The sequence below is a fragment of the Echiichthys vipera genome (assembly GCF_963691815.1).
Source record: "Echiichthys vipera genome assembly, chromosome: 8".
Lineage (NCBI taxonomy): Eukaryota > Metazoa > Chordata > Actinopteri > Perciformes > Trachinidae > Echiichthys > Echiichthys vipera.
In genome coordinates this window covers 2,004,200-2,031,982 of record NC_139833.1, presented here as the reverse complement: position 1 = coordinate 2,031,982, position 27,783 = coordinate 2,004,200, and the positions used below count along the sequence as shown (strand labels likewise).

The window sequence follows — 27,783 nt, the reverse complement described above, 5'->3', positions numbered from 1 at the left end:
GACATAAATCCACAGGGGAAGTGATCGCCCTGAGGCAGGCAGTACCTCTGCCTCAAGGAGGGCGGCGATAGTGAGCAGCCTGATCACCAGCCAGGTCACGGTGAACTCTGACCCGTGTGCAAAAAGTAAACACAGAAGTGTGCTGTGCCACGCCGTAGAGCTTAGCCACAAGCTGTCATTTCTGATTTCTACATTAAGACATTTTTCAAAGTTGGACTTTCAGTCAAAGCAGGAAGTCATTTACACGTAAAGGTGAGAGATACTGCAGTAAACAGCTGCACTGGTGTTTAAAATGGTTCTCAGCATCCTGTTCGCTCCTCTTCTCTCATCCTATCCTGTCAGCGTCCTACTGTATGTTTGTAAATCTGACTTGTGAGTCAGTGCCTCTCCAACCCCAACCCTCACTGCACGTCACTGGAGTGCGCCCTTATGAGCAGCTGTCGACTGTGACACGGGACAAAGGAGCAGTTCAGCGTCAGTGAACGTCAGACCGGCTGATGCTGCGGATCCTCATGAAGTCCGTTAGAAGCACAGCGTGTTAAAATACGCAGCAGTGAAACTCAAAAATTCCACTTTGTCTCTGAAGAGGAGGATTTTAATCGAACAGTTACAGGAGAGTAGAGCTCCCCACGGGCAGAGAGGGAGTAAAGTAAGTGTGCCGCAGAGGACAAAGTTAGATTTGTGGATCCCTAAACCCCCCAAACACTGACTAAGACTCAGTACAGTACAGTAACATGAACCGTCTTATTGTGATGTTGATAAATGATCGTTTTAGGGTTCATGTGCATTTGGTTAATTAGATTTAATTTGTCTGTTATCAAACACGTCTTCCTGCACACGGAAGTATTCTCAGACGATGGGCCCCTGGGCACAGACATGTAGAGCCTATTTTGAGTCATTTTGCATCTTTTTGTGGTGGTTTTGTGTCTATTTTTAGTCATTTTGCATCTTTTTGTGGTGGTTTTGTGTCTATTTTTAGTCATTTTGCAGCTTTTTGTGGTGGTTTTGTGTCTATTTTTAGTCATTTTGTATCTTTTTGTGGTGGTTTTGCATCTATTTTTAGTCATTTTGAATCTTGTTGTCATCGTTTTGTTTCTCTCTGTGCTCATTTTACATATATTTTTTTATCATTTTGTGTGTCTTTGTTGTAGATTTGTCTCTGTGTGGTGGTTTTGTGTCTATTTTCAGTCATTTAGCATCTTTTCATGCTCATTTTGCATCCCTATGGTCTTTCTTGGTGATTTTGTGTACACTTGGGGTCATTTAGCATCTCTTTGTGACAATTGTGTGCAGTTTCAGCAACATTTGATGAACCAGGGCCCCTGTGGGCTCGTTCAGTAATGCATCCATGCTCCTGCATAAATGTGTTCCTTCTGTGTGAAAGAAGATAAAAAAAGATAAGAAAGGATCTTAGAAACTGTCTGGAGCTACGAACACGAGTGAAGGAAGATGGATGTTGGTGTCAAGGACCCTCTCTTGTCTCTTTCATGCAGTGTTTTTGTTTTATGTGACTAAAATCACCAAAAGCTTCCGTAACGTTTTCTGACACGCATCACGTATTTGGATTACAGCACGGTTTCCAGGTTTCCCATGACTGTGAGGACTTTAACAGGAAAGATCGGATCAGTTTACCTCAATGCAGAAACTGGAATGGAAAAGATATTCTATAAACAAGAAAAGGAGGAAAGAAGGAGGTGGAATATAGTTCTTTTTGCTTCAGACGCTCCACTTAATGTCCCAGAAGAGCGGAGCTGCTTTCTCTGTGGCTGTGCCCACGGCCTCCGCGGCCTCTGCGGCCTCCTCACGATGGGAAGGACGTGAGGTGACGGAGTCCCCGTCCATCGTCTGGGCTGTAAGTGTGAGACAAACAGGGAAGTAAACAGTTACAGCCAGACCAGCGCGGTCTGCTGAACCTTAGTGCAAATGAGCATTGTTTTATGTGTTTCATCGATTCACGGACTAACGTGCAGTCTGAACAGGTGAGTTTTCAGTCTGCGATGGAAGGTGTGAAGGGGTTCTGCTGTTCTGGGGCTGTATTCATAAAACATTTGATCTTAGAGCCAAGAGTTCTCCTACGGAGCACTAAAACTTCTCAGTTAAAGTATGAGTCCAGCGTAAAATCATCAATCATTACACACATCGAATAAGCCATGGAGACGGAGAAATCCAGGAGAGTCGCTAACAGCTGGGCGTGGCTAACAGTGATTAGCTCTGGGCAGCATGGTGAAGGCATTCAAAGGTCTTTTTTAACCACTAATGCTGCTGAAAATAACAGCAAACCTCTGCAGCAGCATGAGAAGAGTCCCTACACACACAACAAAGCAGCAACAGCGTAGTTAGTGAAGCCAGAGTTTATTAGTGTTTTAAAGACTTACCTACTGGCCCCTGCACCAGCTCCTCTCATAGTAAAGTCCATTACAGTGGATTACCACATTTATGTTGCATCCTCAAGCAGACATGACTTCGACTCTTCCATTTGGCAACTTTAATTCACCTCAGAATTACAACAAGAAACACAACTGTCCCGCACCTCAGCACAAAACAAGGGCCGTAAAAACACACCGTGACTCCACAGTTGTTTCCTACGCTCCACCGCGCACATTAATGACATCACTCCTGGACTCTGACCTCCACCAAGGGCGCACTCACAATGTCCTTCCGTCCCGTGCCCCGTGCTTTAGGGTCCTTGCCCCCCCCTCCAGGCCCGTTTGTACTCACACTACCTGGGCCTCGGAGAATGCTTCTTGCTGCCTATACGTCATCACGCCGTAACACGTCACAGGCATTGATGACGTCATGGCGATGCGTGGCTTTGTTTCCAGATCTTTCCGTAGACCTCGGAGTTTTTGTGCGTCTTGTCGACTGTTTTTGAATCTTTTCATCGACCAAATCTGCAGTAAACACTCCACCTTCGCATCACACCAACGTGAACCTTTAGCCGCCATTGTTTTAAATGTCCGCGCATGGTCCCTCCTTCTTTTTTCTACGTCCCAACAGGCGCACAGGAAATGACCTCAGAACCGTCGTAGGCCTCGTGCTCGTACACGTGCGCACGCTCGTGCTCGTACACGTGCAAACGTGCTTTACTAAAGCCCACCTCTCTCGGGCCGTGGACAGCAAGCGTGCCGAAGTTATGCGCGGAGCGGTTGCACTCACACTGGTCAAACGCACTAGGCTTGACCTGAAAAAACTGTTTTGGCGCGGTGTGGAAGGACAGTATGAGTGCGCCCTCAGTGACATTAATCAGGATTATATTTGGCATATTAACAAAATCAAACTGTGACGAGAAACAAAGAATAGCTTCTGTTTAAACAGATTAACTGTAACTTAAATAATGAAAATGCCAATTCCCAAATAATTCCAGGTCGCAACATTTACAGAAAGTTACGATTGACTCTGAGACTTTACATGTTTTGTGAATACGGCGCCTTAAGTGAGTGGAGAGCTCGCTCCACCATTGTGGAACCAGAGCCAGGTATTGTCATCGTCGTTCAGCGTGTGTCGGACAAACAAAATGTTTCGTTTATAGAACATTTTTGTGGGATAATGTTCCAGGTTTGGTCATATTGAAGGTTTCACACAGCGGTTTAACGGTAGTCCTCCTCAACACAGCGCACTTCCTTTCTTATGTTATATAGTTTATCCTCTTGTAGCGGTTATTCTGTTAACCCTCCTGTTGCCCTCAGATTTGACTATCACCATTTATTCTCGGGGTCAATTTGACCGTTAAACATCTGGAAAATGATCATAATCAATGTGTGACTCAAGTTAAGTCGGGTACTTTATGTTTTTATTTAACAGAATGAAAAATATCACTGATGTTAAACTGCATGGAGGGATTTCTGTGTGTGTGTTTTAAAGTAACTCTGTTATTTTAATGCTATTTTGTGTTATTTGTAACATCTGGAATGAAAGTAACGTCCGTTATCAAGGACAGCAGCATGAATTTGACCTCATATAATATTTGAATTGTAAAATAAACAATAATAATAATAATGATTAAATCATCCAGATGATCAAACTGACCCAAAGGAACACCGATGCCACAAGTACATGTACGATAAGAACAATAAAGAATATATATAATCATGATAATTTTAGGTTTCTTATGAGTCGTCCCCATAAAATGAGGAAAAGTCATAAATTTAAAGCAAACAAACAAAAAAAAAACGTCATTATTTAGAGATGTTAAACATTAAATGGGGTCAAATTGACCCTTAGGAGCACAGGAGGGTTAAAAGTACAATATAATATATAATACATAATAAGTAGAGGTCCACCTGTTGGCGCACTTACTCAGGATGCAGGTGATCAGAGGCTCCTCCCATCGGCCGCCGGGCTGACACTTGATGACAGGATTCAGTTTCTGCACGTAACCCTCCTCACAGTAGTACCGCACCTTGGTGTTGGTCTCGTAACGCAAACGCTTCTTCCCAAACACCTTAGCGTTGGGAACCTTTGGGGGCTCGCCGCAGGACGCTGTTAGATTAGAAGACAAACGGAGAGATCGTCACCACCGGATTATACAAAAACAGGTCTTTACCAGAGCCGCGGTCCAGGTGGACTCACAGACGCCCTTCTTGCAGGTGTAGGATAGGTGGTAGTTGCACGGCACGTCGCTCCAGCGGCCGCCGTCGTGCCACACCATCACCGCACAGTCCTCCCCGGACAGGAAGTAGCTGTCCGGCTGACCTTTGTACCAGTTCTCGTAGAGCTGACGGAGAGAAGAGAAGGTGTTTGGTGTTTCCACAACCTGACTCAGACATCAGTCAATCACAGAAAGCAATTCAAAAGCTCTTATTCTCTTCTGTGACTGATGACTGAACTCTGATACGCTCCGAACGTCAAAACGCACAATGGCGTAAACTCACCAAAGGGTTCCCGTCCGACCAGCGGAAGTCTCCCTCGATGGTTCGGTCGTTCAGTCCGATCCACTGGTATTCTCTGTATTTGTCTGGAGATACAAAGGTGTGAGAAAAGAAAGGAGCACACATAGTAGCTGCAGATACAGATAAGTACATTTATATTTATTATATTTAAGTTATATTGGGAAAGCTGGGTCAGGACCCAAAGAACCAGGTCCAGGTCCAAGCGTCTGAAATGTGTTTCCTCTCTGGCTTCACTCTCTACGCCGATGATGCTTTGTTGTGTGTGTAGGGACTCTTCTCATGCTGCTGCAGAGGTTTGCTGTTATTTTCAGCAGCATTAGTGGTTAAAAAAGACCTTTGAATGCCTTCACCGTGCTGCCCCGAGCTAATCACTGTTAGCGTCCGGCTGAATGAAGTCTGAAACTAGAGATGAGATGGTTTTAATATCAGGATTATTGTCATTACTACATCTTACTGAAGGAAAGTACAGATTATTAGTGCTATTACATAAGTGTTATATTTATCATATAATTTGATTTTATGCAAATGTCCTTATTATTACTGATGCATTCTGCAGCATGTTACTGGTGTTGATCTAACTGTAAATATGGAGCTGAATTTTCACAACTTAACCAATATTTAATAGTTTAATCACTAACAATACACTATATTAAATAAACTAACAGTTGTAATTAATTGTACACGACTTGAGTATTTAATTAAACTGAATACAAAGAATCATTGACTTTAATTAGTGTGTAGTTGTTTTATTTCACAGTCAGAACTGTGGGTCAGTGTGGGACTGACTTTAAGCTTTTAATGGTCAGGCGGCCATTTTATCCATATGTGTGTGTGTGTGTGTGTGTGTGTGTGTGTGTGTGTGTGTGTGTGTGTGTGTGTAGGGGGCGGGGCTTCCACTGCAGACTGTGATGCGTCAGAGCCAATTAGAATCTTCCGTCTTCAGACTCTGAATGTTCCGGAGAATCTGAGCCACAAACCCTCGAACCTTTGAGAGCAACACTGTTAAAAAGAGACTTCTGGAAACAACACGTCAACAATCCGATCGATAATGGAGGAAGTTAGAGATCAGCGTGAAAGTCCACAGCTGTGGGAACTGGAGGCGGACGAGATCATGGTGGGTTTCAGAAAGAGACATGAGGAGCTGTTCAGCATGGAGTGCCCCAATCCGGTCAGCCTCGAGCTTCCCAAGCACCAAACGGTGGAGGCAGAGACTCCACAGCAGCCAGAGACGGAGGTGGACCAAGAACTCCCCACCAAGCCGGCGACTGAGCTGAGAGAACTCGTGGAGTGGGAAGGAGCTTGTGAAGAGTTCTCCTTTCTGCTCGAGCCTGAGACTCAAGGACACGAGGAGGTCCAGGAGGAGGTCTACGAGGAGGAGGTCCAGAGCCTCCAGCCTGTGCCAGACGAGGATCAGCGCCTGAAGGAGGCAAACAAACTTCTTTGGGACGAAATACACGAGAGGTACAGCGTAGAGCACGAAGCCGCGATCCAGAGGCACAAGCTCCAAGAAATGCAGAAGGTTCTTGAGAAGGAGAAACGACTGAGACTAAAGCGTCAGGAGGAGGTGCAGAGGCTCAGACAACACATCAGCAGTTTGAGACCGCCCTCCGCAGCCCCTCGAGATGAGGTTCCCACCATCAGGGACTTCAACCACCAGCTCCAGGCAGAGCTCAAGGAAGAACAGCAGGAAGTCAAAGTCAAGACTTTGGAGACCACCTCCAAGAACAAGGAGCTGGTTCAAAGGCTGCAGGAGGAAAATGCGTCCCTGGAGCAGCAGAAGGAGCTCCTTCTGAGACGAGTCTGCAAAAAAAGGGAGATGGCCCGTGTGCTGGAGGACCTGCAGAGGCAGTTGGACGTGATGTCCTTCGTCAACCTGGAGCTGGCCTCCAGACTCAGAGCCCAGGAGGAGGCCCGGCAGAGTCTGGCGAAGCAGATGATGCTCCAGAAGTCCAAGCAGCTGATCCCGAAGGACGTTCCCCCGACGGAGACAGCTGAGGGCGGCCCGAAGACGGTTCCCCAAAGACCCGAGGAGCCGTCCTGCTGGAGGAGATTTAAGAAGCTGGTCACTCCCAAACCCCGGCGCCAACACAAGAGCAGGCAGGAGGAGTGAGACGGGCCGCGTCGGGCCGCAGCGCAGTCAAATAAATCCTTAAGAAGGAAACTTCCTTTCTGTGCAGTCGACTCTCTGTAGAGCCGTTTTCTCAAATGTGGGAGGTCTTTGTATCAGTCACGCATGATTCCTGAAATAAGTACAGGGTGATAACTTTGATAAACAACAGTTTATATTCAATATTTATATTTCTAATGGATCGGTTTGTTCGCTGTGAGGAGGAAGTCACTTTGATACTGAATGGATTTGCGGTTGAAGGTAGAAAGATCCTCAGTGAGGCTCAAACATGTTTCTCACTGTGGGAAACTGAACTGTGTTTCATTCAGACGCAGCTGCTGTTATTGAGACGTCTCACATAAGTCCGGTTTTGACCGTAGGGTTGAAGAGTCTGCCCCAGTGACCTCTGGTCGAGAATCAAACCGTAGTTTTCAGCTTCATAAAACGTCCTTGAAGTCACAAATGTTCGATATGTTTCCACAGATGTTCCAGTTCTTTCTGTGTAACGTCTGCTGTTGCTATTGACGACACGAGAGCGGCTAAAACACATGTCATAAACATCTTTACAGTAAAAGTCATCAGTTATTTTGTGGTTTGAAAACTTAAAAGACGGGCGGCCGGGGGGAACAGCGGTTAGATCAGTCGTCCCGTCTAAAGAGGCTCAAGGTCCTCGAGGCAGCGGCTGTAGGTTTGACTCGGACCTGCACCCCTTTGCTGCATGTCTCCCCCTCTCTCTCTCACCCCATTTCCTGTCTGTCCTAAATAATAAAAGGGTTTTTCTAAGTTACTTTTTTTCCGTAGCTGCAAAAGTCTCCTTTAGTCTTGACGCTGCAGCAGCTTCCCGTCCTGGATTTGACAGGAAGTCAGTGAATAAAGAGTTCAGGATTGGAGTTAAAAGCATGAATAATCATCTCTATCACAGCTTGAGACCAAATAATGTCCCTCACCTTTATTATACTGTGTAAAACAACCTCACTTACACTAAAAATTCTTCTAGTTTGGGTTTGAGGCCAGAACGTATCGACTCTTACTCTGGGAAAAGACGATAAAGTCTCCAGATGTACGACACTTACTCCCCCTAACAATCTGAGTATCAGTCTGTGGTCTCCATGGCAACCGCCCGCAGCGCAAACAGCAAACCCCAGAGGAATGTCTGATCTCAACGCCTCGCCGCCAGACGAAACGCCAACTTCAAAAAAAACGGGACAGCAGATTGAATAAAAGGGAGGAGATGAAAAGGTCAGTGTTGTGTCTCGTCTGCACTCTTCTGAGAGGCCTCGCTGTTAAAACAACACCACGGTCTGCGTTGTTGGAATGTTAGAACGAAAGATTACAGTTTAATATCTGCTGCAAGAAATGTTTCCAGCCAACGCATCGATTGCTGAACGGGCGTCCTGGACTCAGGTCCACGGCGCCGACTCATTAAACGTTGCTGAAAAAGAACAAACCACTTAACGATCTCTGAGAGACGTTAGGTGACTGAACAAAGACACAACAACCACCAAAAACATACACATAACGACTGCAAACAAAGCAAAATTACTACAAAAGAGACAAATGATTAATAAGAGATGCAAAACAACTACAAAGAGGCCACAAGAAAGTGCAAAATGTCTAAAAATAGACAGAAAAATAGACACAACATGACTACAAAGAGACACAGCATGACTACAAAGAGACACAACATGACTACAAAGAGACACAACATGACTACAAAGAGACACAACATGACTACAAAGAGACACAGCATGACTACAAAGAGACACAACATGACTACAATGAGACACAGCATGACTACAAAGAGACACAACATGACTACAATGAGACACAACATGACTACAAAGAGACACAACATGACTACAATGAGACACAACATGACTACAAAGAGACACAACATGACTACAAAGAGATGCAAAACAAGCACAGAGATGCAAAACAACTACGAAGACGAAAAAATAGACACAAAATGACAACAAAGAGATGCAAAACAAGCACAAAGAGACCACAAGAAAGTGCCAAATGTCTAAAAATAGACCAAAAAAAGACACAACATGACTACAAAGAGACACAACATGACTACAAAGAGACACAACATGACTACAAAGAGATGCAAAATTACTACAAAAGAGAAATTATCAATAAGAGATGCAAAACAACTACGAGATCACAATAAAGTGCAATGTCTAAAAATAGACAAGTAAAGGACTTCAAAGAGACACAACATGACTACAAAGAGACACAAAATGACTACAAAGAGACACAACATGACTACAAAGAGACACAACATGACTACAAAGAGATGCAAAATTACCAAATACAGATACAAAATGACTAAAAATGTTTCTTTGTGTCTGTGCTGTGTCAGTTTTGCTGTGTGGAGCACATTGGGCTGCATGTTTGTAGTAAAGCTTCATGCAAAACCTGTTTCTGCTAAGTGAGCAATGGCCGATGTGTGTGTGTCATGTTGTTTACAGACCCAAATCTGCTTGTCACAGGACTCAGATTACTTTGATGGGGGGGGGGGGGTTACCGTTGATGTAGTCCTGCTCCTCAGGGGTCATGACAGAGAGAAGGTGTCCCCCACACATGCGGCAGTGCTGCTCCGCCGCCTCCCAGCTCTGCCTCTTGGCGAAGTGACGGTAACAAAAGCTCTGGAACTTCTCCCAGCCGGGCTCGCACAGCTCCAGGTCTGCAGCACGGGGACAGACAGAGGCATCACTGAGGCGTGCGTCAGCGTATGTGGAACATAACGTGTGCGTATGTTTGTTAGGGAGCTGAAACCCGACCTGTCTGGCACGAGTCTCCTCCGTAACCGGGCAAACAGAAGCACCTCGTGGGTTCACCGTCGACACACGTGCCTCCGTTCAGACAAGGGTTCTCCAGGCAGGACTCTGCACAGGGGAAGGGGGTGTGAACAGGGACGCTCCAGATGTTTACCAGCTCATTCTGTCCGTCACTATCAAGTGCTGCACGTGGTTTGATCCACTGGGGGAAGTCACTGTCATGCATTACCTTTTCTATGTTTGCCACCATAATTATTCATATTCTGTCACCTTAGCTGTGCTTGTTCCTACTATTCTGCTATTTAACTGCCATAACATGTGAGTCATATTCACATTACTATAGATATTATTATAGTTACTGGAAGCGTGTCTGTCTCTGTCTTTGTGTCTGTCTTTGTCTCTCTATGTCCATCTGTCCATCTGTCCGTCTTTCCTCTCTCTCTCTCTCCTTCTCTCCCTCTCTCCGGTGCAGACAGATGTCCGTCCTCCACAGAGCTGGGTCTGTCTGACGTTCCTGTCTGTTATAGTGAAGGTGTTCGTCTCCACCGTACTCTACGGGGGAATTGTTGGGTCTCTGTAAATCATAAATAAGTCATAGAGTGTGGTCTTTACCTACTCTGTAAAGTGTCCTGAGATAACTGTTGTTATGTAATAATCTGATTTTTAACCATTTGTAACTCAGTCCATAGGTGACTTGAATCCCTTTGTGGACCATGAATGGAGCGTGGACTGGTGGCTGGAGGTGTGTGTGTGTGTGTGTGTGTGTGTGTTAAAAGTAATAATTGTTCCCATGAAACCCTATGAAGCACCAGCAGAGGGGGCTGTTACACCAGACATGAGACGCACTGTTCAGCTCTGACACGTCGCAGCATCAATGTCTGGATTCAATCAATATTAATATAATAATAAAAAAAGGACTTCTGCAACCAGAGGGTAAATGGTGACGTTTAAAAAGCCTGAGACAGTTTAAACCTCACAGACGAGTGTTACAGCATTATTCATTTAATACTTATACAGAAAACATTTTACATTAATCAACTTTCAGCACTTTTTGGATACAAGTGAGCGCGTTAACTTTACTGTTATTGACAAAACTATGACTGTTATTTTTCCCTCCTGCTGCTTGTAAACAACAGTTTGTCTGTATTTAGTATTTTGTCACGTTTTTGTGGTGTTTTGTGTCTGTTTTTAGTCGTTTTGTCATGTTTTTGTGGTGTTTTGTGTCTGTTTTTAGTCATTTTGTCATGTTTTTGTGGTGTTTTGTGTCTGTTTTTAGTCGTTTTGTCATGTTTTTGTGGTGTTTTGTGTCTGTTTTTAGTCGTTTTGTCATGTTTTTGTGGTGTTTTCATCTGTTTTTAGTAATTTTTCCACGTTTTTGTGGTGTTTTGCATCAGTTTTTAGTCATTTAGTCATGTTTTTGTGGTGTTTTCATCTGTTTTTAGTAATTTTTCCACGTTTTTGTGGTGTTTTGCATCAGTTTTTAGTCATTTTGTCATGTTTTTGTGGTGTTTTCATCTGTTTTTAGTAATTTTTCCACGTTTTTGTGGTGTTTTGCATCAGTTTTTAGTCATTTTGTCATGTTTTTGTGGTGTTTTGTGTCTGTTTTTAGTCGTTTTGTCATGTTTTTGTGGTGTTTTGTGTCTGTTTTTAGTCGTTTTGTCATGTTTTTGTGGTGTTTTGTGTCTGTTTTTAGTCATTTAGTCATGTTTTTGTGGTGTTTTCATCTGTTTTTAGTAATTTTTCCACGTTTTTGTGGTGTTTTGCATCAGTTTTTAGTCATTTTGTCATGTTTTTGTGGTGTTTTCATCTGTTTTTAGTAATTTTTCCACGTTTTTGTGGTGTTTTGCATCAGTTTTTAGTCATTTTGTCATGTTTTTGTGGTGTTTTGCGTCTGTTTTTAGTCATTTTGTCATGTTTTTGTGGTTTTCTTTACTAAAAAAGATAAAAAAGAAAGATCATCTGCCTCCCACCGCTGCTGAAAGCTCCTGTTCGTTTTTGGGGAGGGCTGGATTCAGTGTGTCTGCAGAGACTGGTAGCATGGATGCTCATGTGTGTGAACAGAAAAGTAGACGTGTATGAGCTTTATACTCGTGGGCCAGCTCTCAGAGAACCTGGATATGATCTTGCGGGCCAAATATAATAACACCGCGGGCCAGATTTGGCCCACGGGCCTGAGTTTGACACCCCTGTTCTACGAGAATGAATCAATTCAGAATGTGAAGCTAATCTCTCTGTTGTGCCGAGTCAGCTGGAGGGGTACATCTCTCTCCTGATTGGGCGTTTTCACAGACAGATGAGCACACAGACACCAGCTGTGGTTTCTCTCCTGTGTTGTTATGGCGCACGTGTACCTGAGGGGCCTGCTCGTCTCGCAGCAGACACTCCGGCAGCAGGCAGGGACGCAGCCATGGCAGAGTAGTGCTGTGGGAACACAGTGGGAGCTGTGACGTCGCTGATGTCGGTTGTGAGAGTCGGGCCGCGGGTTTCCTCCTCATCCGGGCGCCATGTGCACGCTTTAACCGCAGCCTCGTCTGTGCTGGTCTCCCCCTCAGCGCCCTCTGATCCGTGCTCTGTAGACACAGTTTTTATCATATTTCTAATAGTTCATACACGAAAAAAACTGTCTCGATGGCTTATTTGACGTATGTAAGTGCCACAGGGTGATTTTGCGGCAGAATCTCACCGTGGAGGCTGCTGCTGCTGATCTCAGTCACAGCCTCTTGCTCCTTGGAGGCGTCGTCAGATTCGACGGGCGTCTCGGCGCTGTATTCCAGATCGGAGCGAGACTCCTGCGGTGTGGAAGCCGAAGAGGACTGCTCTGGTTCCCAGCCGGGCGTGAGGGTCAGATGAGGGATGAGCGTGATTTTCACCTCCGACAGAGGAGGCGCGTCAGTGTCGTCCTCACCGTCGGCTCCCTCAGAAGCGTGGTCCGTTGAGAGAGTTGGACTTGCCGACAGAAGTTCCACCTCCGGGTTTTCTCCTGACGAGTCGCCTGATGCCTCCGCCGCCTCCGCCGCCTCCGCCGCCTCGTGTCCCCTGTCCTTCGGATCGCTGGCTGGGATACTTTGGGTTGTGCTGAGGAATAGTGCAGTGCTTTCTCCTAATACCTCCCGCTCCTGTTTGTCCTGGATGTTCTCCGGAGGTTCGGCCCCAGATGAAGCATTGCTTTCGGGTGCGAGGGTTAGGATCTCCAGGGAGCTGGCTTCGACCTCCGCATATGTAGGAGACAGTGTTACAGGTGCAGGGGATGTCAACAGAGTGACCGGGTCGCTGTTTAGGACCGAAGCGTTCACACTGGAGCCATCTGTGACCGCGATGACCTGTGCTGTGGGTGTTTGTGTGGGGTTGGTGTGCGTGTGGTCGGTTGGATCAGCTGCTGTCTCCTCTGAGGAGCTACCGGAGTCCTCATCAGCCTGATCGACCGGGCCGGACGCCTCCACAGTAACACCCGAGCTCTCTGGGGTGTGATCGTAACCTGCCGAGAAGAGAGATCATCTGAAATGACGTGTTAAAGATGTCTATCTGAGTGTGGCTGACTTTGCAATAGCATCCTAACTTCTATACTTACCTGGAGCAGACGTGGGGACCAGTTCAGAGGCGACAGCGGTGTCCAGTCCAACCAAACTTTGAGTCACTGAGTTTGGAGTTTCCTCATCTAGAAGAGGGTTTGCGCTCTCCGCTCCTGTCTGCTCTTCTGTCAGACCGTCCTCAGGCGTGCTGTTATCAAAAGACGGCGGCGTGGTGGTGGAGTGAACGTCAGTATTCATCTCCTCGACAGAACTAGCGCTGGTCTCTTCTGGCTGCGCTGAAACGTCACTGGAGGTGCTCGTGTGGACGAGCTCAGCCTCAGAGGGGAGCTCCGGGTGGACATGTGGGGTGCTGTCCTCTGGTAAAACCTCCGGAGAGCTGCCGAGGAGCTCGCCCGCATCACCTCCAGATGTCGCGTTAACAGCTGGTGTTTCCGGACTTTGGGTCTCCGGACGCTCTGAGGGCTCTCTGCACTCTGACGTTGTGGCTGCAGCTGTTGGTGAAGCGGAGTCTTCTTCATGAGCGGTTACCACTCCATCGGCCTTCGGAGGAGGAGTGGTTGGAAGTGCGTGGGACTCTTGGTGATCTGTGACCGGGTTTTCTTCAGGTGCAGGCTGATAGGACTCCGGGTAGGTGGCCCTCTCTATGACCTCCCAGGTGTCCTCCTGTGTGGACAAATGATGCTCAGACGGAGGAGTGACGGAGCGATGAGGGTCTACAGTCGTCGGTGGTTCCTTGCTGTAACTCAGTGTTACGGGCCGAGCCTCCACAGGGACCTGCTTTACAGGATTGGCCGTCTGGGCGTGTTTGACCTCTTCACCCCCCTTTGCCGTCCCCTCGCTCAGGCTAGACTCCTCCCCCTCCTCTGCAGGATTAGTTAGGAAAACAATGTCCTGGCCAATGTCCTCTGGCTCCGTGGCAAGAAAGTCCTGAGGAGATTCTGTGTAAGGGCCGTTATCGCCTGGAAGAAAGAGCAGAGGGACAAACGGTCGTTCAAAAGGATTTGTCGTAAATCGGTTCTTAAATGGGACCCGTTCGACACGTTCTTAGGTCCATGCATGTGATTTGTGCTTTTACTAGAACATGTTATTTAGATAAAACACACTTTAAAAGTCTGGACAACAGGAATCAAAAATGCTCAGGGGACCGGTGTGGATCTCAATGTTCCCCCCCTCCCTGTGGGACAGTGGGTTTAGAAGACGGGCCGACGAAGGTCTTTGTACAATTAATCAAGTTTTCAAAGGAACAGAATTTAAATCATTTTCTCAACTTCAAGAACAATTTGACCTCCCATCAAAGGATCTAAACAGGAACCCCCAGATAAGACATTAAGTTACCAATCATAAGGAGAAAGAAATCAAGTTAGTGAAAACCCAACTGAAGTCGAAGAATACTTCAAAACTCTACTTTCAAAACACAGAGCGCGTCTCTTACTTCTGAAGCAGTAGACGTCGTGTCGAGTGTGGACCTCGGGGAAGCCCGTCTGGTTGCTGTAGCGATACACGGTTCTGACCCCTGGTTCACCTCCTCCGCAGCGTTCCCTGGGGGTGACGATGGGGTAGCGTACGCTCCCGTCCGCCAGCCAGCCCGGACTGCAGAGGTTCAGGCCGTCGTTCCAGGCTGTGTACAGCTGAGCCGTGGTGACCAGCTCGGCGCCGTGACTCAGGCAGTAGGCCTTGGCCTCCCAGAAGGTGAAACGCTGGGGGGCGGAGCCGTGGAACACTTCACCTTTAAACGAGGACACAGGCGTCAAGTTCTGAGGATGTTTTGACTTTTTTAGCTTTTGAGCTGAGCTGAAACACGCGAGCAATCGAAACCATGAAGATGATAATATCGACTAGGGCTTTTTAATCTCTATGTTCTTATTGGAACTCCTTTATTGTTCCTTTTGACTTTAGGCCGTCAAAGTTTGTTCTTTAGAGAGAGGGGGAGAAGTTCAGCATCCGTGAGGAACTCGGAGTAGAGCCGCTGCTCCTTTGCGTTGAAAGGAGCCAGTTGAGGTGGTTCAGGATCATCTGGTAAGGATGAACCCTGGGCGCCTCCCTAGGGAGGTGTTCCAGGCACGTCCAGCTGGGAGGAGGCCTCGGGGAAGACCCAGGACCAGGTGGAGAGATTAGATCTCCACACTGGCCTGGGAACGCCTCAGGATCCCCCAGTTAGAGCTGGTTAATGTGGCCCGGGAAAATACATTTTGAAAGCAATTCTTATTGTCACCTCAAGTTCTCATCCTTGTACTAGAATATAGAACGGTTCATATTTTAACAGTATCTCATGTCGTAATGTTTCATCCTGTTTTAAATCTGCATTGATTGCATGAATTCATGATGCATTTCTGTAGGTTTGGGTCCGAGGGAGACACCAAATTTCTCTTCTGGGTCTCGAGCTGATATTGATACAAAGGGGTCCAAACCATTAACAGGGGGGGGTCCTCGTACTTCTGACCATGCGGTGTACGTTTATAATCTGGGCGCCTCAACACCTGGTGACAAAAATGTCTTCCCAACAAATGAAATACCTTTTTTGCGTGTCTTACCGTCGATGTCCTCCACGTAGCAGTAGGCGTCATACAGCTCGTCGGGCTCTAACAGTCCGTAGTTCCTCACTCCGGGCAAACCGTCCATGTCCCCGAAACAGCCCTCTCTTGGCATCTGGATGGGATATCTGTGGGAGGATAGTGTCGCATTGAAACACCTCTCGTGTGGTGATGGATGGGCAGCACACCAAACATCACAGCTACGGGATGATCTGTGTGTTCTGATGTGCAGATCATGCGTTAGCTGAGTGCTCCACCATCAACGGATCTGTCCGGCAAATTAGTGTTGTTGTTGTTTTGTGGAGCTGCGTGTTGCCAAACGCACACTGCACATCTGGACTCTACCTAACAGGCCACTTGATCGGTGAGTGGTGTGTCCTGTGCTCACCTCACTGAGCGGTCTGAGAGCCAGCCCGCGTCACACTGCTCGTATCCGCTGCGGTAGGCGGCCAGGAGCTGCTCCGGAGTGGCAATTTCAGCCCCGATCTCCTCGCAGGCCTCTCTGGCGCGCTCGAAGGTGAAGGCGTACCGGCTGGATGCATCACGATAATGAAACACCACCCCTGTAAAAAAACAAAAAACACAACAGCTTTATGACTCGTGTCGTGTTTCATGTGGAAAATGGAAGCATTAATGGTGACATGGTGCAAAGTGACATACAGGAGCAGTCAGTCGTGGTTTCCGTTTAAAAGTTTAAAGTGAGTTTCTGACATTTTGGTAAAATAAAACGTTTACATCGGTCTCCTTTCTGTCGACATGATCAAGAGAAAAAAAGATGGCATAACTGTTTTTGTAAATTTTATTTTAACGTGGCACGGAAGAGTCTGCGGATCTTTACAGCAAACCTTCACGTTAACTCAAGAGGGCAGCCTGACAGTAAAAAAACATCATGAGCTCCACAGAAATCGAAGCTGCTAGCTTTAATTTGATTATCAAACTTCCTTCAGGCCCTTCTGTGTGGAGTTTGCATGTTGTCCCCGTGTCTGCGTGGGTTTTCTCCGGGTTCTCCGGTTTCCTCCCACAGTCCAAAGACGTGCAGGTGTTGGGTTCATTGATGACTCTAAATCACCCGTAGGTGTGAATGGTTGTCTGTCTCTGTTCGTCTCTATGTGTCCTGTGATAGACTGGCGTCCTGTCCAGGGTGGACCCCGCCTCACGCCCGATGCCAGCTGGGATCGGCTCCCCCCACCACCACCACCACCCCCACGACCCCGATAGGGACAAGCGGTTGAAGATGGATGAATGACAACTTCTTTCAGTTTTAAAATTTTTAGGAATTCTTGATGTATCTGACATCCGTCTCACCTTTGACCTTGACCTGAGCGACGTCGTCAGCGTCCTCCAGGCCCTGCTGCACCTCGCAGCGGTAGAAGCCGGTGTCGTTCTGCCTCAGGCTCTCCAGCCGCAGCGTGAGGTCGGCGGGGGAGTAGGCGTAATTGAGCAACGACGCTCGGTCTTTGTAGTGCTCGCTGACTCTCACCCGGTCGCCGCGGGCCACCAGGATCTCCGTCTCTCGACCGTGAGTCAGCACGCTCCATTTGACCCGGGGCAGAGACAGCACGGCGTGGCGGCCGTTGGTGGACGGGGATGGCGGCGGGTGGGCCAGAGACACCAGGCAGGGTAACGTGAGAGAGCCGCCAAGCACGGCGACCACAGGCGGGGAGTTGGGGATGGTCACCTGGAGAAGCTTTGAATCATCTGAGGAGAGGCAAGATTTCATAATAAGTGACATTTTGTTTGATATAATATGATATAATATGAAGAATGAGCAGAACACCAGCATCTAGTGTCTCAAGATCGTAGTCGCAACAACAAAAAATAACTCCAGCAGTCGGGTTGCCAGGTTTGTTGGAGTGTGTCAGGGGAGGAGACAGGAGACCAGAGTCTGTTTGAGTCTGTTTGAACCCGTCCCCTCCAGAAAATCACAGCATCAAATCAAGGATTAGAGGAGTTTGACTGACAGTTAGCGTTAGCCGTTAGCGTTAGCCGTTCCAGCTAAGTGCAGATGAAAGTGATGTTAGCATCCAGGAGCAGCGTAGCCATGTGGGCGTGCGTTTGAATGGCGTTCCTCTCCTTTCTCTCAGTCCATGGAGTGAATGCTCGGCCTATAGTGACTCTGGTTGTTGCCCGTCTCCGCTCACTCAGCTGCTGGGACAAAGAAGCAGCTGCAGGATTGGCTAACTCCATTTCACCCAGTGCCAGCCTACAGTAGCTGCACCCAACAACAGACAACCCTGGCATATATAAAATATAGCTTTTAATAAAGATTCTACATATTCGACATTGAACCTGTCCTTGTTTGCTGAATCCATATTTCTGCCTGGTTACATGTGATGGCTCTGCAGGAAGTCCCTGTTGTGTGCAAATAAAAGGATTTCCCAAAATTTTTTTTCAGCCCCTTTTCCAGTGTCTCCCTGTAGCTTTGGCAAAAAAATATATAAACAATGTGTAAAAAACATGTTTTTTTTGCACAGTGGACAGGGGAAAACATTTTATCTTGGAGATCAAGGTGATATTGAAAAAATATTAGGTGTAACTGAAATATGCGTCACATCCTTGGTGTACGGCCCAGAGCCTTTACCTGCATGTGGCTGATCTGGAGTTGGTGACCCACACTGCTGCTGGATAAACCCCCAAAAAACATTAGCAAAGAAAAATCGTGTTTCGTGGACGTATTAATTTGATTTCACATGATGGTGTCTCACCTGTGTGCCTGATATGTGGTGAGAAATTAGCGAACAACCACAGTTTTAGGACAGGAAACCGTTGTGACATCAAATATGTTTTGCGGCTCCAGACAAATTGTATCTGGGGAAAGAGGCAAAATGGCTCTTTTGATAGTAAAGGTCGCAGACCCCTGGTGTAGCGTACGGCCATACAGACGTGTTGTTTGCTGCCTCAAAGCACACAATGACAATAAGGACTTGTTGGCTTGTTTTCAGAGACTTGCAGCACAAGAACACATCTGTTGTCGTGTTGTTGCACTTCCTGTTTCAGGTTACAGCCCATTCACTTCTGAAAACTTTCCATTTCCCCTCCAAACAGTTTTGCTTTCCCTCCGTCAGTATCCTCAACGCGGCACATTCAGCTGCATCAGTCTGATATTTCAGTGGCAGGACGCTCTGACACCCTTGACAACGGCCTCCAGAGAGCGCGTGTCAGCGAAAACACATTGAACGACAGGAAATGATTAAACGGCACCCCGCTGCCCTTAAAAGTCAGAGGTCATGTATGATTTAATGGAGTGGTGGAGGTCAGCGGGGGGGTATACCTGACTCCTGGTGGTGGGTAGAGGACGACGGCAGCAGGACGAGGAGACAGATGGCACACAGCAGCACAGGCAGAGGTGCATCCAGTCTGTGTCTGAGAGACAAGGAGGGAGGAAGGGGACAAGGTTTGAACTTGAACGTGACGAGGGACCGCAACGCAAACACAACACAACTCATGTAGACATGTCGGTGCAGAGCTGACATTTTATTTGGTTAGAGGCAAAATGAAATAAAACAAGGCGATAAAAAAGATGTATAAAGGAATCCTGGGAGGCCTCTGGGGTCAGACGGAGGTAAAACAACACTGGAAACAGACGACGTTTAAGAATCAAATGTGAAGCGAGACTTCAGGATGTGCATCTGGCTTTCAGAATAAAAGTGGGGAATTAAAATTAAACGATGATAAAAAAAAATAATGATATCTTAAAATGTCTCAGGAGAAAAACGAATGCACAGATAATGGATCCCAGTGAAAGTTGAAATACTACATGAGTGAGAAACTCGCAGCATAAGCATTAAAGTGTTAAAGTACTCAAATATGAATTGATAATTAGCATAGCAACGGGCCCATGGGCCCGTAAAGTCAGGGGCCCTCACCCACAAAATGAAATTGAAAAAAAGTGCACAATGAGCACAGAGAGACCCAAAATGAGAACAAAACACTCCGAGGTCTACGGAAAGATCTGGAAACAAAGCCACGCATCGCCATGACGTCATCAATGCGTGTGACGTGTTACGGCGTGATGACGTATAGGCAGCAAGAAGCATTCTCCGAGGCCCAGGTAGTGTGAGTACAAACGGGCCTGGAGGGGGGGACAAGGACCCTAAAGCACGGGGCACGGGACGGAGGCACAGTGGGAGGGCGCCTTTACAGACGTTTTTCAGACTATTCATTTGTTGATTCATCCTCAGAAAGTGAAGAAACCTTTTGGTCATTTCGGATCATTTCTATATGGGCGCACACACACACACACACACACACACACACACACACACACACACACACACACACACACACACACACACACACACACACACACACACACACACACACACACACACACACACACACACACACACACACACACACACACACACACACACACACACACACACACACACACACACACACACACACACACTAAAGATAATAATGATTCAGTGTGTTCCAAACAACAAACTAATTAGGCTTCTTTTGAAAAGACTGCTTCAGGAGCAGAATCACCCACCCCTGTCCTTAACAAACAGTTATGACGTGTTAACTCTCATTTAAAGCATAAAAACAGGATGATTACTCAGACTCAGCGAGAGTGAATCAATGAACAACGTATTTCTTTAATTATATTGCTTCAAACTCATCAACTGGCTTCTGTGTTTAGTCTTTTGAGTGCAACAACAACAGGTCTATCACAGACATACGGATATCAGCGTTTATACTGTCACATATACACAGAGAACACATCATAGAGAACACAATGATCGGGGTGTGTGTGCGGGTGTGTGTGTGTGTGTGTGAGAGAGAGAGACAGAGGGACTGTCTGTGTGTCCTTGGAGCGCTCTGCTGTGAGTCAGACTTCAGGAGCTGCGGAGCGTGAGCTGAATCCAGATTCCCTCAGAACCTCCCGGAGGGTCGGACTGAAGCCCAACCTCCAACTGAACCAGATTTACCGTCAGCCCCGCTCCTTTCATCAGCCTCTATATTCACCCGGACTCTTTTCTTCTTCTCTCCCGTGTTTTCTTTGTTCTTGTTCTGGAGTTAACACCCTTTCAGAACCGCTTCAGAGAAACTTTGATCCGACAAGAAGAAGACTTCATATTACAGAAAAACTGCACGAGGCGCCTGCAAACATCCAAGGGTCCGAGTTTTTTACAACCCTGAGGGTCACTGAAGTGGCCAAAAGATGAAGCCAGCAAGAAAACTCTGAGTCCATACGAGCCCGAACTCTCAACAATTATTTAACTTTGTCTCCTGTACATTTATGTTATATAAGGGTTTAAAAGAAGAAAACTACTAAAAATAGATGCAAAATCATCAAAAAAAGATGCAAAATTACTCAAAATTATCACAAAAAGATGCAAAATGACTAAAAATTAGATGCAAAACCGCCACAAAAAGATGCAAAATGACTAAAAATAGATGCAAAACCCCCACAAAAAGATGCAAAATGACTAAAAATAGATGCAAAACCACCACAAAAAGATGCAAAATGACTAAAAATAGATGCAAAACCACCACAAAAAGATGCAAAATGACTAAAAATAGATGCAAAACCAGCACAAAAAGATGCAAAATGACTAAAATAGATGCAAAACCAGCACAAAAAGATACAAAATGACTAAAAATAGATGCAAAACCACCACAAAAAGATGCAAAATGACTAAAAATAGATGCAAACCACCACAAAAAGATGCAAAATGACTAAAAATAGATGCAAAACCACCACAAAAAGATGCAAAATGACTAAAAATAGATGCAAAACCACCACAAAAAGATACAAAATGACTAAAATAGATGCAAAACCAGCACAAAAAGACGCAAAATGACTAAAAATAGATGCAAAACCAGCACAAAAAGATGCAAAATGACTAAAAACAGATGCAAAACCAGCACAAAAAGATGCAAAATGACTCAAGAATTGATCCCAACTCGATCCTTGTGTGTCGTGTTAGCAGACCTCCTGGAGGCTTCAGTGGCACAGATGGAGGTTTTATGAACTCCCATAAATAAATTCAAAGATCTCCTCCACTCAAAATGTGTGTGTCTTGTGTTTATGTCCCAGAAATGTCTGACCTTCACTTGTGTCTCTGGGGAGTTGTTTTCACGTCAGCAGTCCTGAGTGAAACTGCTGTTTGCAGCCTGCGACTGAGTTTTCCTCAGATTATTTCAGAGCAGGCGGTGAAACGTGGCGCTCTGCTCGGATTCTGGAGAATTTAAGACTTTTAAAGTAAAAAACTGGATTTTTGGTTGTTTTGAATCTATTTTTAGTCATTTTGTGTCTTTTTGTGGTGGTTTTGAATCTATTTCTGTCGGGGTCTCGGGGGGCTGGAGCCGATCCCAGCTGACATCGGGCGTGAGGCGGGGTCCACCCTGGACAGGACGCCAGTCTATCACAGGACACATAGAGACGAACAGAGACAGACAACCATTCACACCTACGGGTGATTTAGAGTCATCAATGAACCGAACACCTGCACGTCTTTGGGCTGTGGGAGGAAACCGGAGAACCCGGAGAAAACCCACGCAGACACGGGGACAACATGCAAACTCCACACAGAAGGGCCCCAGCCGGGATTCAAACCAGGAACCCTCTCGCTGTGAGGCGACAGTGCTAACCACCATAGCACCGTGTCGCCCGTTATGTTTTTAAAAAAGGTTTTGTTTTTGTGTCTTCAGGTAAAGCACGTTGCGTTGCCTTGGTATGAAATGTGCTGTATAAATAAAGATGGCCGACAAGGAGCCGGAGGAGAGCAGAGAGGAAGAGTCTCAGCTGAGGCAGACATTACCACCACTGCACGTCCCAGAGCGGTTCCCTTTGGAAGGAGCGCTGCACTCTGTCACAGTTAGTTATTTGTTTGATTTATGTTTTTATGCTTATTGTCACTCTGATCCTTTCATCTTTGCATTGAAACTGCGGCACCATAATTTCCCTCGGGGTAGAACAAAGCTTCTTGAATCTTGGATCTATACTCGAGGTGACGAAGGGAAGGAAACGTTTGTTTGGTGGAACTCGCTGTGACACATTTCTAATCAAAACAGGATTAATGAATAATCACCAGCAGCACTTTTAATGCCTGAGTTTGGCTCCGTCGCTCCAAACTCAACGCTTTGAAGACAGAAATGCCATTTGGGTTAAAGCCGCTCGGTCCGAGTGTTTCACTGAACAGAGCTGCAGACAACAGGGAACATGACCGTTCAAGGTCAACGGCACATATGACAGATACAAAATGGCTGCCACCATGTCTTTAAGAACGAATAGCTTACTACATTAAGGTTATGAGTGACTATTTCTTCATTTTAGGAGAAGGTTAAGTTTAGACGACAAAAGATTCCGTTAAGATTCCGACCCTCCTACTTTAGGTGACCTTGCTCAGACCACCCCCATCTTTGAACTCTGTCTTCATTTTGATTTTACCTACTCACCTGTAGCATGCTGTGACTCTACCTTGCACGCTGTGGACCGTATCGAGGTGACAAAGTCCGTCTCAAAACCAACAGACGGGTATAAACCTCAGAACCTCCTCTATGGTAGTTCCCACTACAGTAGGTGGTCACTCCACATTTTGCCCTGATGACACACACACACACACACAGACTCACAAGATGAAAACAAAACTAGCAACGCTGTCACGGCTGGTAAGAATAAAAAATGACAGGACCAATGCACCTTCATTTTAGCACGTTTCACGGCTAAAGTCTGGTTCCTTTGACCAGTGTGAGTGCAACCGTACCACGTCTAGGAGCGGCACGCTTGCCGTCCACGGCCCGTTTGGGAGAGGTGGGCTTTAGTAAAGCACATTTGCACATGTACGAGCACGAGCGTGCGCACGTGTACGAGCACGAGGCCTACGGCGGTTCTGAGGTCATTTCCTGTGCGCCTGTTGGGACGTAGAAAAAAGAAGGAGGGACCATGCGCGGACATTTCAAACAATGGCGGTGAAAGGTTCACGTTGGTGTGATGCGGAGGTGGAGTGTTTACTGCAGATTTGGTCGATGAAAAGATTCAAAAACAGTCGACAAGACGCACAAAAACTCCGAGGTCTACGGAAAGATCTGGAAACAAAGCCACGCATCGCCATGACGTCATCAATGCGTGTGACGTGTTACGGCGTGATGACGTATAGGCAGCAAGAAGCATTCTCCGAGGCCCAGGTAGTGTGAGTACAAATGCACCTTCATTTTAAAGTGGTTAAAAGACGTAACTTTGGCAAATATCCACCTCCATAAAAGCCTGATAAGTCGTCAGCTTCCTGTCACACTGGTCTCTCTTTCTCTCCACACACTTCTTCACCAATGTCTGACAACTCAAATCTAACAATCCCCTCATTTCAAACGTATCAGCTGTCTGTGTGACACTGTAAGCTGGCTGTACGGCCTCAGCGAGCAGGAACGAGTGACACACAGAGAGGAGGTTTCCCTGTAGGGAGACACGTCCCAGGCAACATCACGAGTGCAAAGACGGGCATCACGAGGGGCTGAATGGTCGATGACTTCACCTTGAGGGAAAAAGACGGCGGGGACCGAGAGAGAGAGAGAGAGAGAGAGAGAGGATGTTTGACCGCTCCGTTTTCCAGGAAAGGTCATTTGAGGCTGAGAGGGGTGAGGGAGGGAGGGAGGGAGGGAGTGAGGAGGAGGGGGGAGGGAGTGAGTGAACTGCATTCTTAAAGGACGGCACCGGCTCCGTGAGAGTCCGGCCCGTCTGTCACTGTGTGTGCGATGAGAATGCTGCTGCTCCGGGAGATAGTTCAGATATATCGAAGCATACAGAGCGACAGAATAGACCATTTCAAAAAAGATTGAATATTCAAAATCAATCAAAGCGAGGGAGCGCGGACTCTTTCAGTCTTTCACGCGCAGCACAAAGCCCAACACGGCCCCTCTCTGCTTCCCTCTTTCAGGTTGGAGAATGGGATGATGAGCCGCCCTTGGATCAACCCGGCGACTCTGTTCCCCTGCGCTGGACCCCTCTGCTTTCTCACAGCAAGGACCACCGCCGTCCTCCATCACGCCGCCCCACATCACGCCACCTCGAATGACTCGGCCTCCCCATCTCCAGGGGCAACCTGAACCCCCACCCCCTTGACAGACACAATGTGACAGGAAGCAAGGAGCAGCCGGGGAGGGCTGGAAGCAGAGAAAAGAGTGTCGAGAGAGGGAGAAAGAGCCTCCGTGCAGCACGACTGAGAGCTGAGAGAGACGTTAAGTTCAGGGGGGTGATTTGGAAACGATTCACCAGCCGGGCCGCGAGCAGCAGCAGCAGCAGCAGCAGCAGCAGCAGCAGCAGCAGCAGCAGCAGCAGCAGCAGACATGTCTTATTAGACTGTGCACGCTGCAGGGTAAAACTTTTACAGAGGTGACAAGAGCCGTGAGCTACAAGACGCTGGTTTGTGTGCGAGCAACAAGCGGATTAAGCTGAATTGCTGCAAGCTTTGAGAGCTTAAACCTCAGACGTGGTGACAGAAAACACAACAGCAGACCCAGCAACCGCTCTGCACTCAATATTTAGTTAGGGCGCACTCCCACTGTCCTTCTGCACCGTGCCCCGTGCTTTAGGGTCCTTGTCCCCCCCTCCAGGCCCGTTTGTACTCACACTACCTGGGCCTCGGAGAATGCTTCTTGCTGCCTATACGTCATCACGCCGTAACACGTCACACGCATTGATGACGTCATGGCGATGCGTGGCTTTGTTTCCAGATCTTTCCGTAGACCTCTGAGTTTTTGTCTCCCTTAGAGAGAGGGGGAGAAGTTCAGCATCCGTGAGGAACTCGGAGTAGAGCCGCTGCTCCTTTGCGTTGAAAGGAGCCAGTTGAGGTGGTTCAGGATCATCTGGTAAGGATGAACCCTGGGCGTCTCCCTAGGGAGGTGTTCCAGGCACGTCCAGCTGGGAGGAGGCCTCGGGGAAGACCCAGGACCAGGTGGAGAGATTAGATCTCCACACTGGCCTGGGAACGCCTCAGGATCCCCCAGTTAGAGCTGGTTAATGTGGCCCGGGAAAGGGAAGTTTGGGGTCCCCTGCTGGAGCTGCTGCCCCCGAGACCCGGCCCCGGATAAGAGGCTGAAGATGAGATGAGATGCGGGTCAATTCTGTCTTCGTCATGGGAAATGACGTCATTTTCGGGGGAATGGTAATGTTACTTTCTAAATGTGTTTGCGATGAGAACTAAAGCTGCGGGGCTGATTGACTGAACACGGACAGGTGTGCTAACTGCTGGCTGGAGACACTGAGTCCAGAGACAGAGCGCGCCTGCAGGACCACTCCCCTTCTGTGTGAGCGCTACGTGACATCATAGATGAGTACAGCGGATCTCCTTCTTTGCTGATGATGCACAATAATACATATGTGGATTACATTCACATTACAGTGCATTGCTTTTGGTTTATGAACGCACGGAAATAGAAAACAGGAGAGAAAATGTGAAGGTGAAGATTTAATAATTCACGGCTCCCCAGCAGATCCAGTTTCTAAAGTCGTTGCATTAATAATAATAAATAAAATAAAACAATAATATAATAAACGTTATTCTGAAATGGGCCTTTGGTTGCATGAAGAGTGCAGCTCAGTCCATAGGTGACTTGGCTGGGTCCCTGTGTGGACTGGTGGCTGGAGAGGTGACAGTTCATCTCCTGGGCACTGCTGAGGTGCTGTTGAGCAAGGCACCATTGAGCCATTGGCAGCCCCCTCGCTCTGACATCTCTCCATTAACTGCACGTATATAGGTCCTGTCTGTGTATTTAAGGCCTGTGTGTGTGCGTGTAACATGTATAGTGAAAAAATTAAAGTAATTCTTCTTCTTCTTCTTTTACTTTTTGTACTTTAACTTTATTTTGATGCTTTTACTTGAGAAAACATTTGAATGCATATTGTAACAGAGTATTTCTGCAGCTACTTTCACAGATGTGAGTCCTTCTTCCCCCACTGCACTAAACCAGCCACAGCATTAAAATGCTCTCATATTCATGCATTCATAATGATAATAATACTCTGTTTACATCATTGTATCCCACTAACATGACACAGCATAAGGGATGTTGCACAGTGAGCACTTTTAATACTTTAAGCACAATTTCCAGATGTTCTTTAACTTTAAATTCCAGATTTTTATGTTAGTTTTGGATTATTTTTACATTCTTCCATCACTTCTCTGACCTGGATTATTATTGGATGCCCGTGGCTGTGAAAACGCTCAGTGATGCTGCAGCAGGGGACGCTGCCGGCGTGACTTTACATCGGGATGCGCAGCCCATCACGCACATATCACGCACGTATCACGCATTTCTTTAAAGTTAAACGATCCAAAAACGCGCAGGAAGGGTCGATCGATGCGGTGCATGAACGCAAATCAAAGCACGTGCTCAATAAAGGCTATAACTGTCAGGTTTTTTAGTTATAATTATTAAAAGCACTTACTTCATTTTCAGAAATGGTCGAGTCTCGGTGCAGAGCAGCGGAAGTTGTCGGTGTCCTCGCGGAGCCTCCGCACAGGTGCACCGGAGCAGCGACACGCACACACACACACACACGGACCGACACACACACGGACCGACGGAGCTGGAGGCTTCGACTTGGGTCCGTGCGTCCTGACCACCGAGAGGAGAGGAGGTGAAGAGAGGAGGGAGAGGGTGAGGGCAGTGTTAAAGACCAACACCCCCCCTCCTCCCCCTCCTCCTCCTCCGTAAACCATAATCCTGCTGAGGTAGAAGAAAGAATGAAGGATGCTTGCTCTTTTCTTTTTGTTCACATTTTGTGGTTGGACTAAATGTGTAAAATCATGCAGAAGTCTGCAGACTATAGAAGGTGATATAAGGAGCTGTGCATGGACCCTGAACATTAGGGAGGTGACATGCACATAAACATGGACTCACAAAAGTACATGAATAAGAAGACATGGTCAAATCAAACATGTATCTCACGCAGTGGCTGCACTGACGTTTTGAAGGGCAGGGGCGAAAAGGTAA

The 27,783-nt window shown here is 46.9% G+C and overlaps 1 protein-coding gene across 1 annotated transcript; it reads right to left on the bottom strand.

Annotated features, from left to right (window-relative positions):
- Window positions 1-1,187: 1,187 nt before the first annotated feature.
- On the bottom strand, window positions 1,188-27,387 carry bcan (brevican). Its single transcript, XM_083917697.1, has 15 exons — window positions 27,236-27,387; window positions 19,112-19,203; window positions 17,146-17,538; window positions 16,229-16,403; window positions 15,841-15,968; window positions 14,742-15,035; window positions 13,348-14,268; window positions 12,463-13,254; window positions 12,131-12,349; window positions 9,783-9,887; window positions 9,527-9,685; window positions 4,872-4,954; window positions 4,570-4,714; window positions 4,297-4,479; window positions 1,188-1,850 (listed from the first exon to the last, which is right to left on the bottom strand). The coding sequence occupies exons 1-15, from the start codon at window positions 27,238-27,240 to the stop codon at window positions 1,717-1,719; spliced, it is 3,828 nt and encodes a 1,275-aa protein (XP_083773823.1). The 5' UTR covers window positions 27,241-27,387; the 3' UTR covers window positions 1,188-1,716.
- Between the last annotated feature and the right edge of the window lie 396 nt (window positions 27,388-27,783).

Excerpts from the sequence above, each read along its gene's own strand:
- bcan (XM_083917697.1), bottom strand. Across the intron at positions 15,036-15,840 it reads CTACGTGGAGGACATCGACG|GTGAAGTGTTCCACGGCTCC; the intron begins GTAAGACACGCA and ends CCTCGTTTAAAG. Across the intron at positions 9,686-9,782 it reads AGGAGACTCGTGCCAGACAG|ACCTGGAGCTGTGCGAGCCC; the intron begins GTCGGGTTTCAG and ends CCCGTGCTGCAG.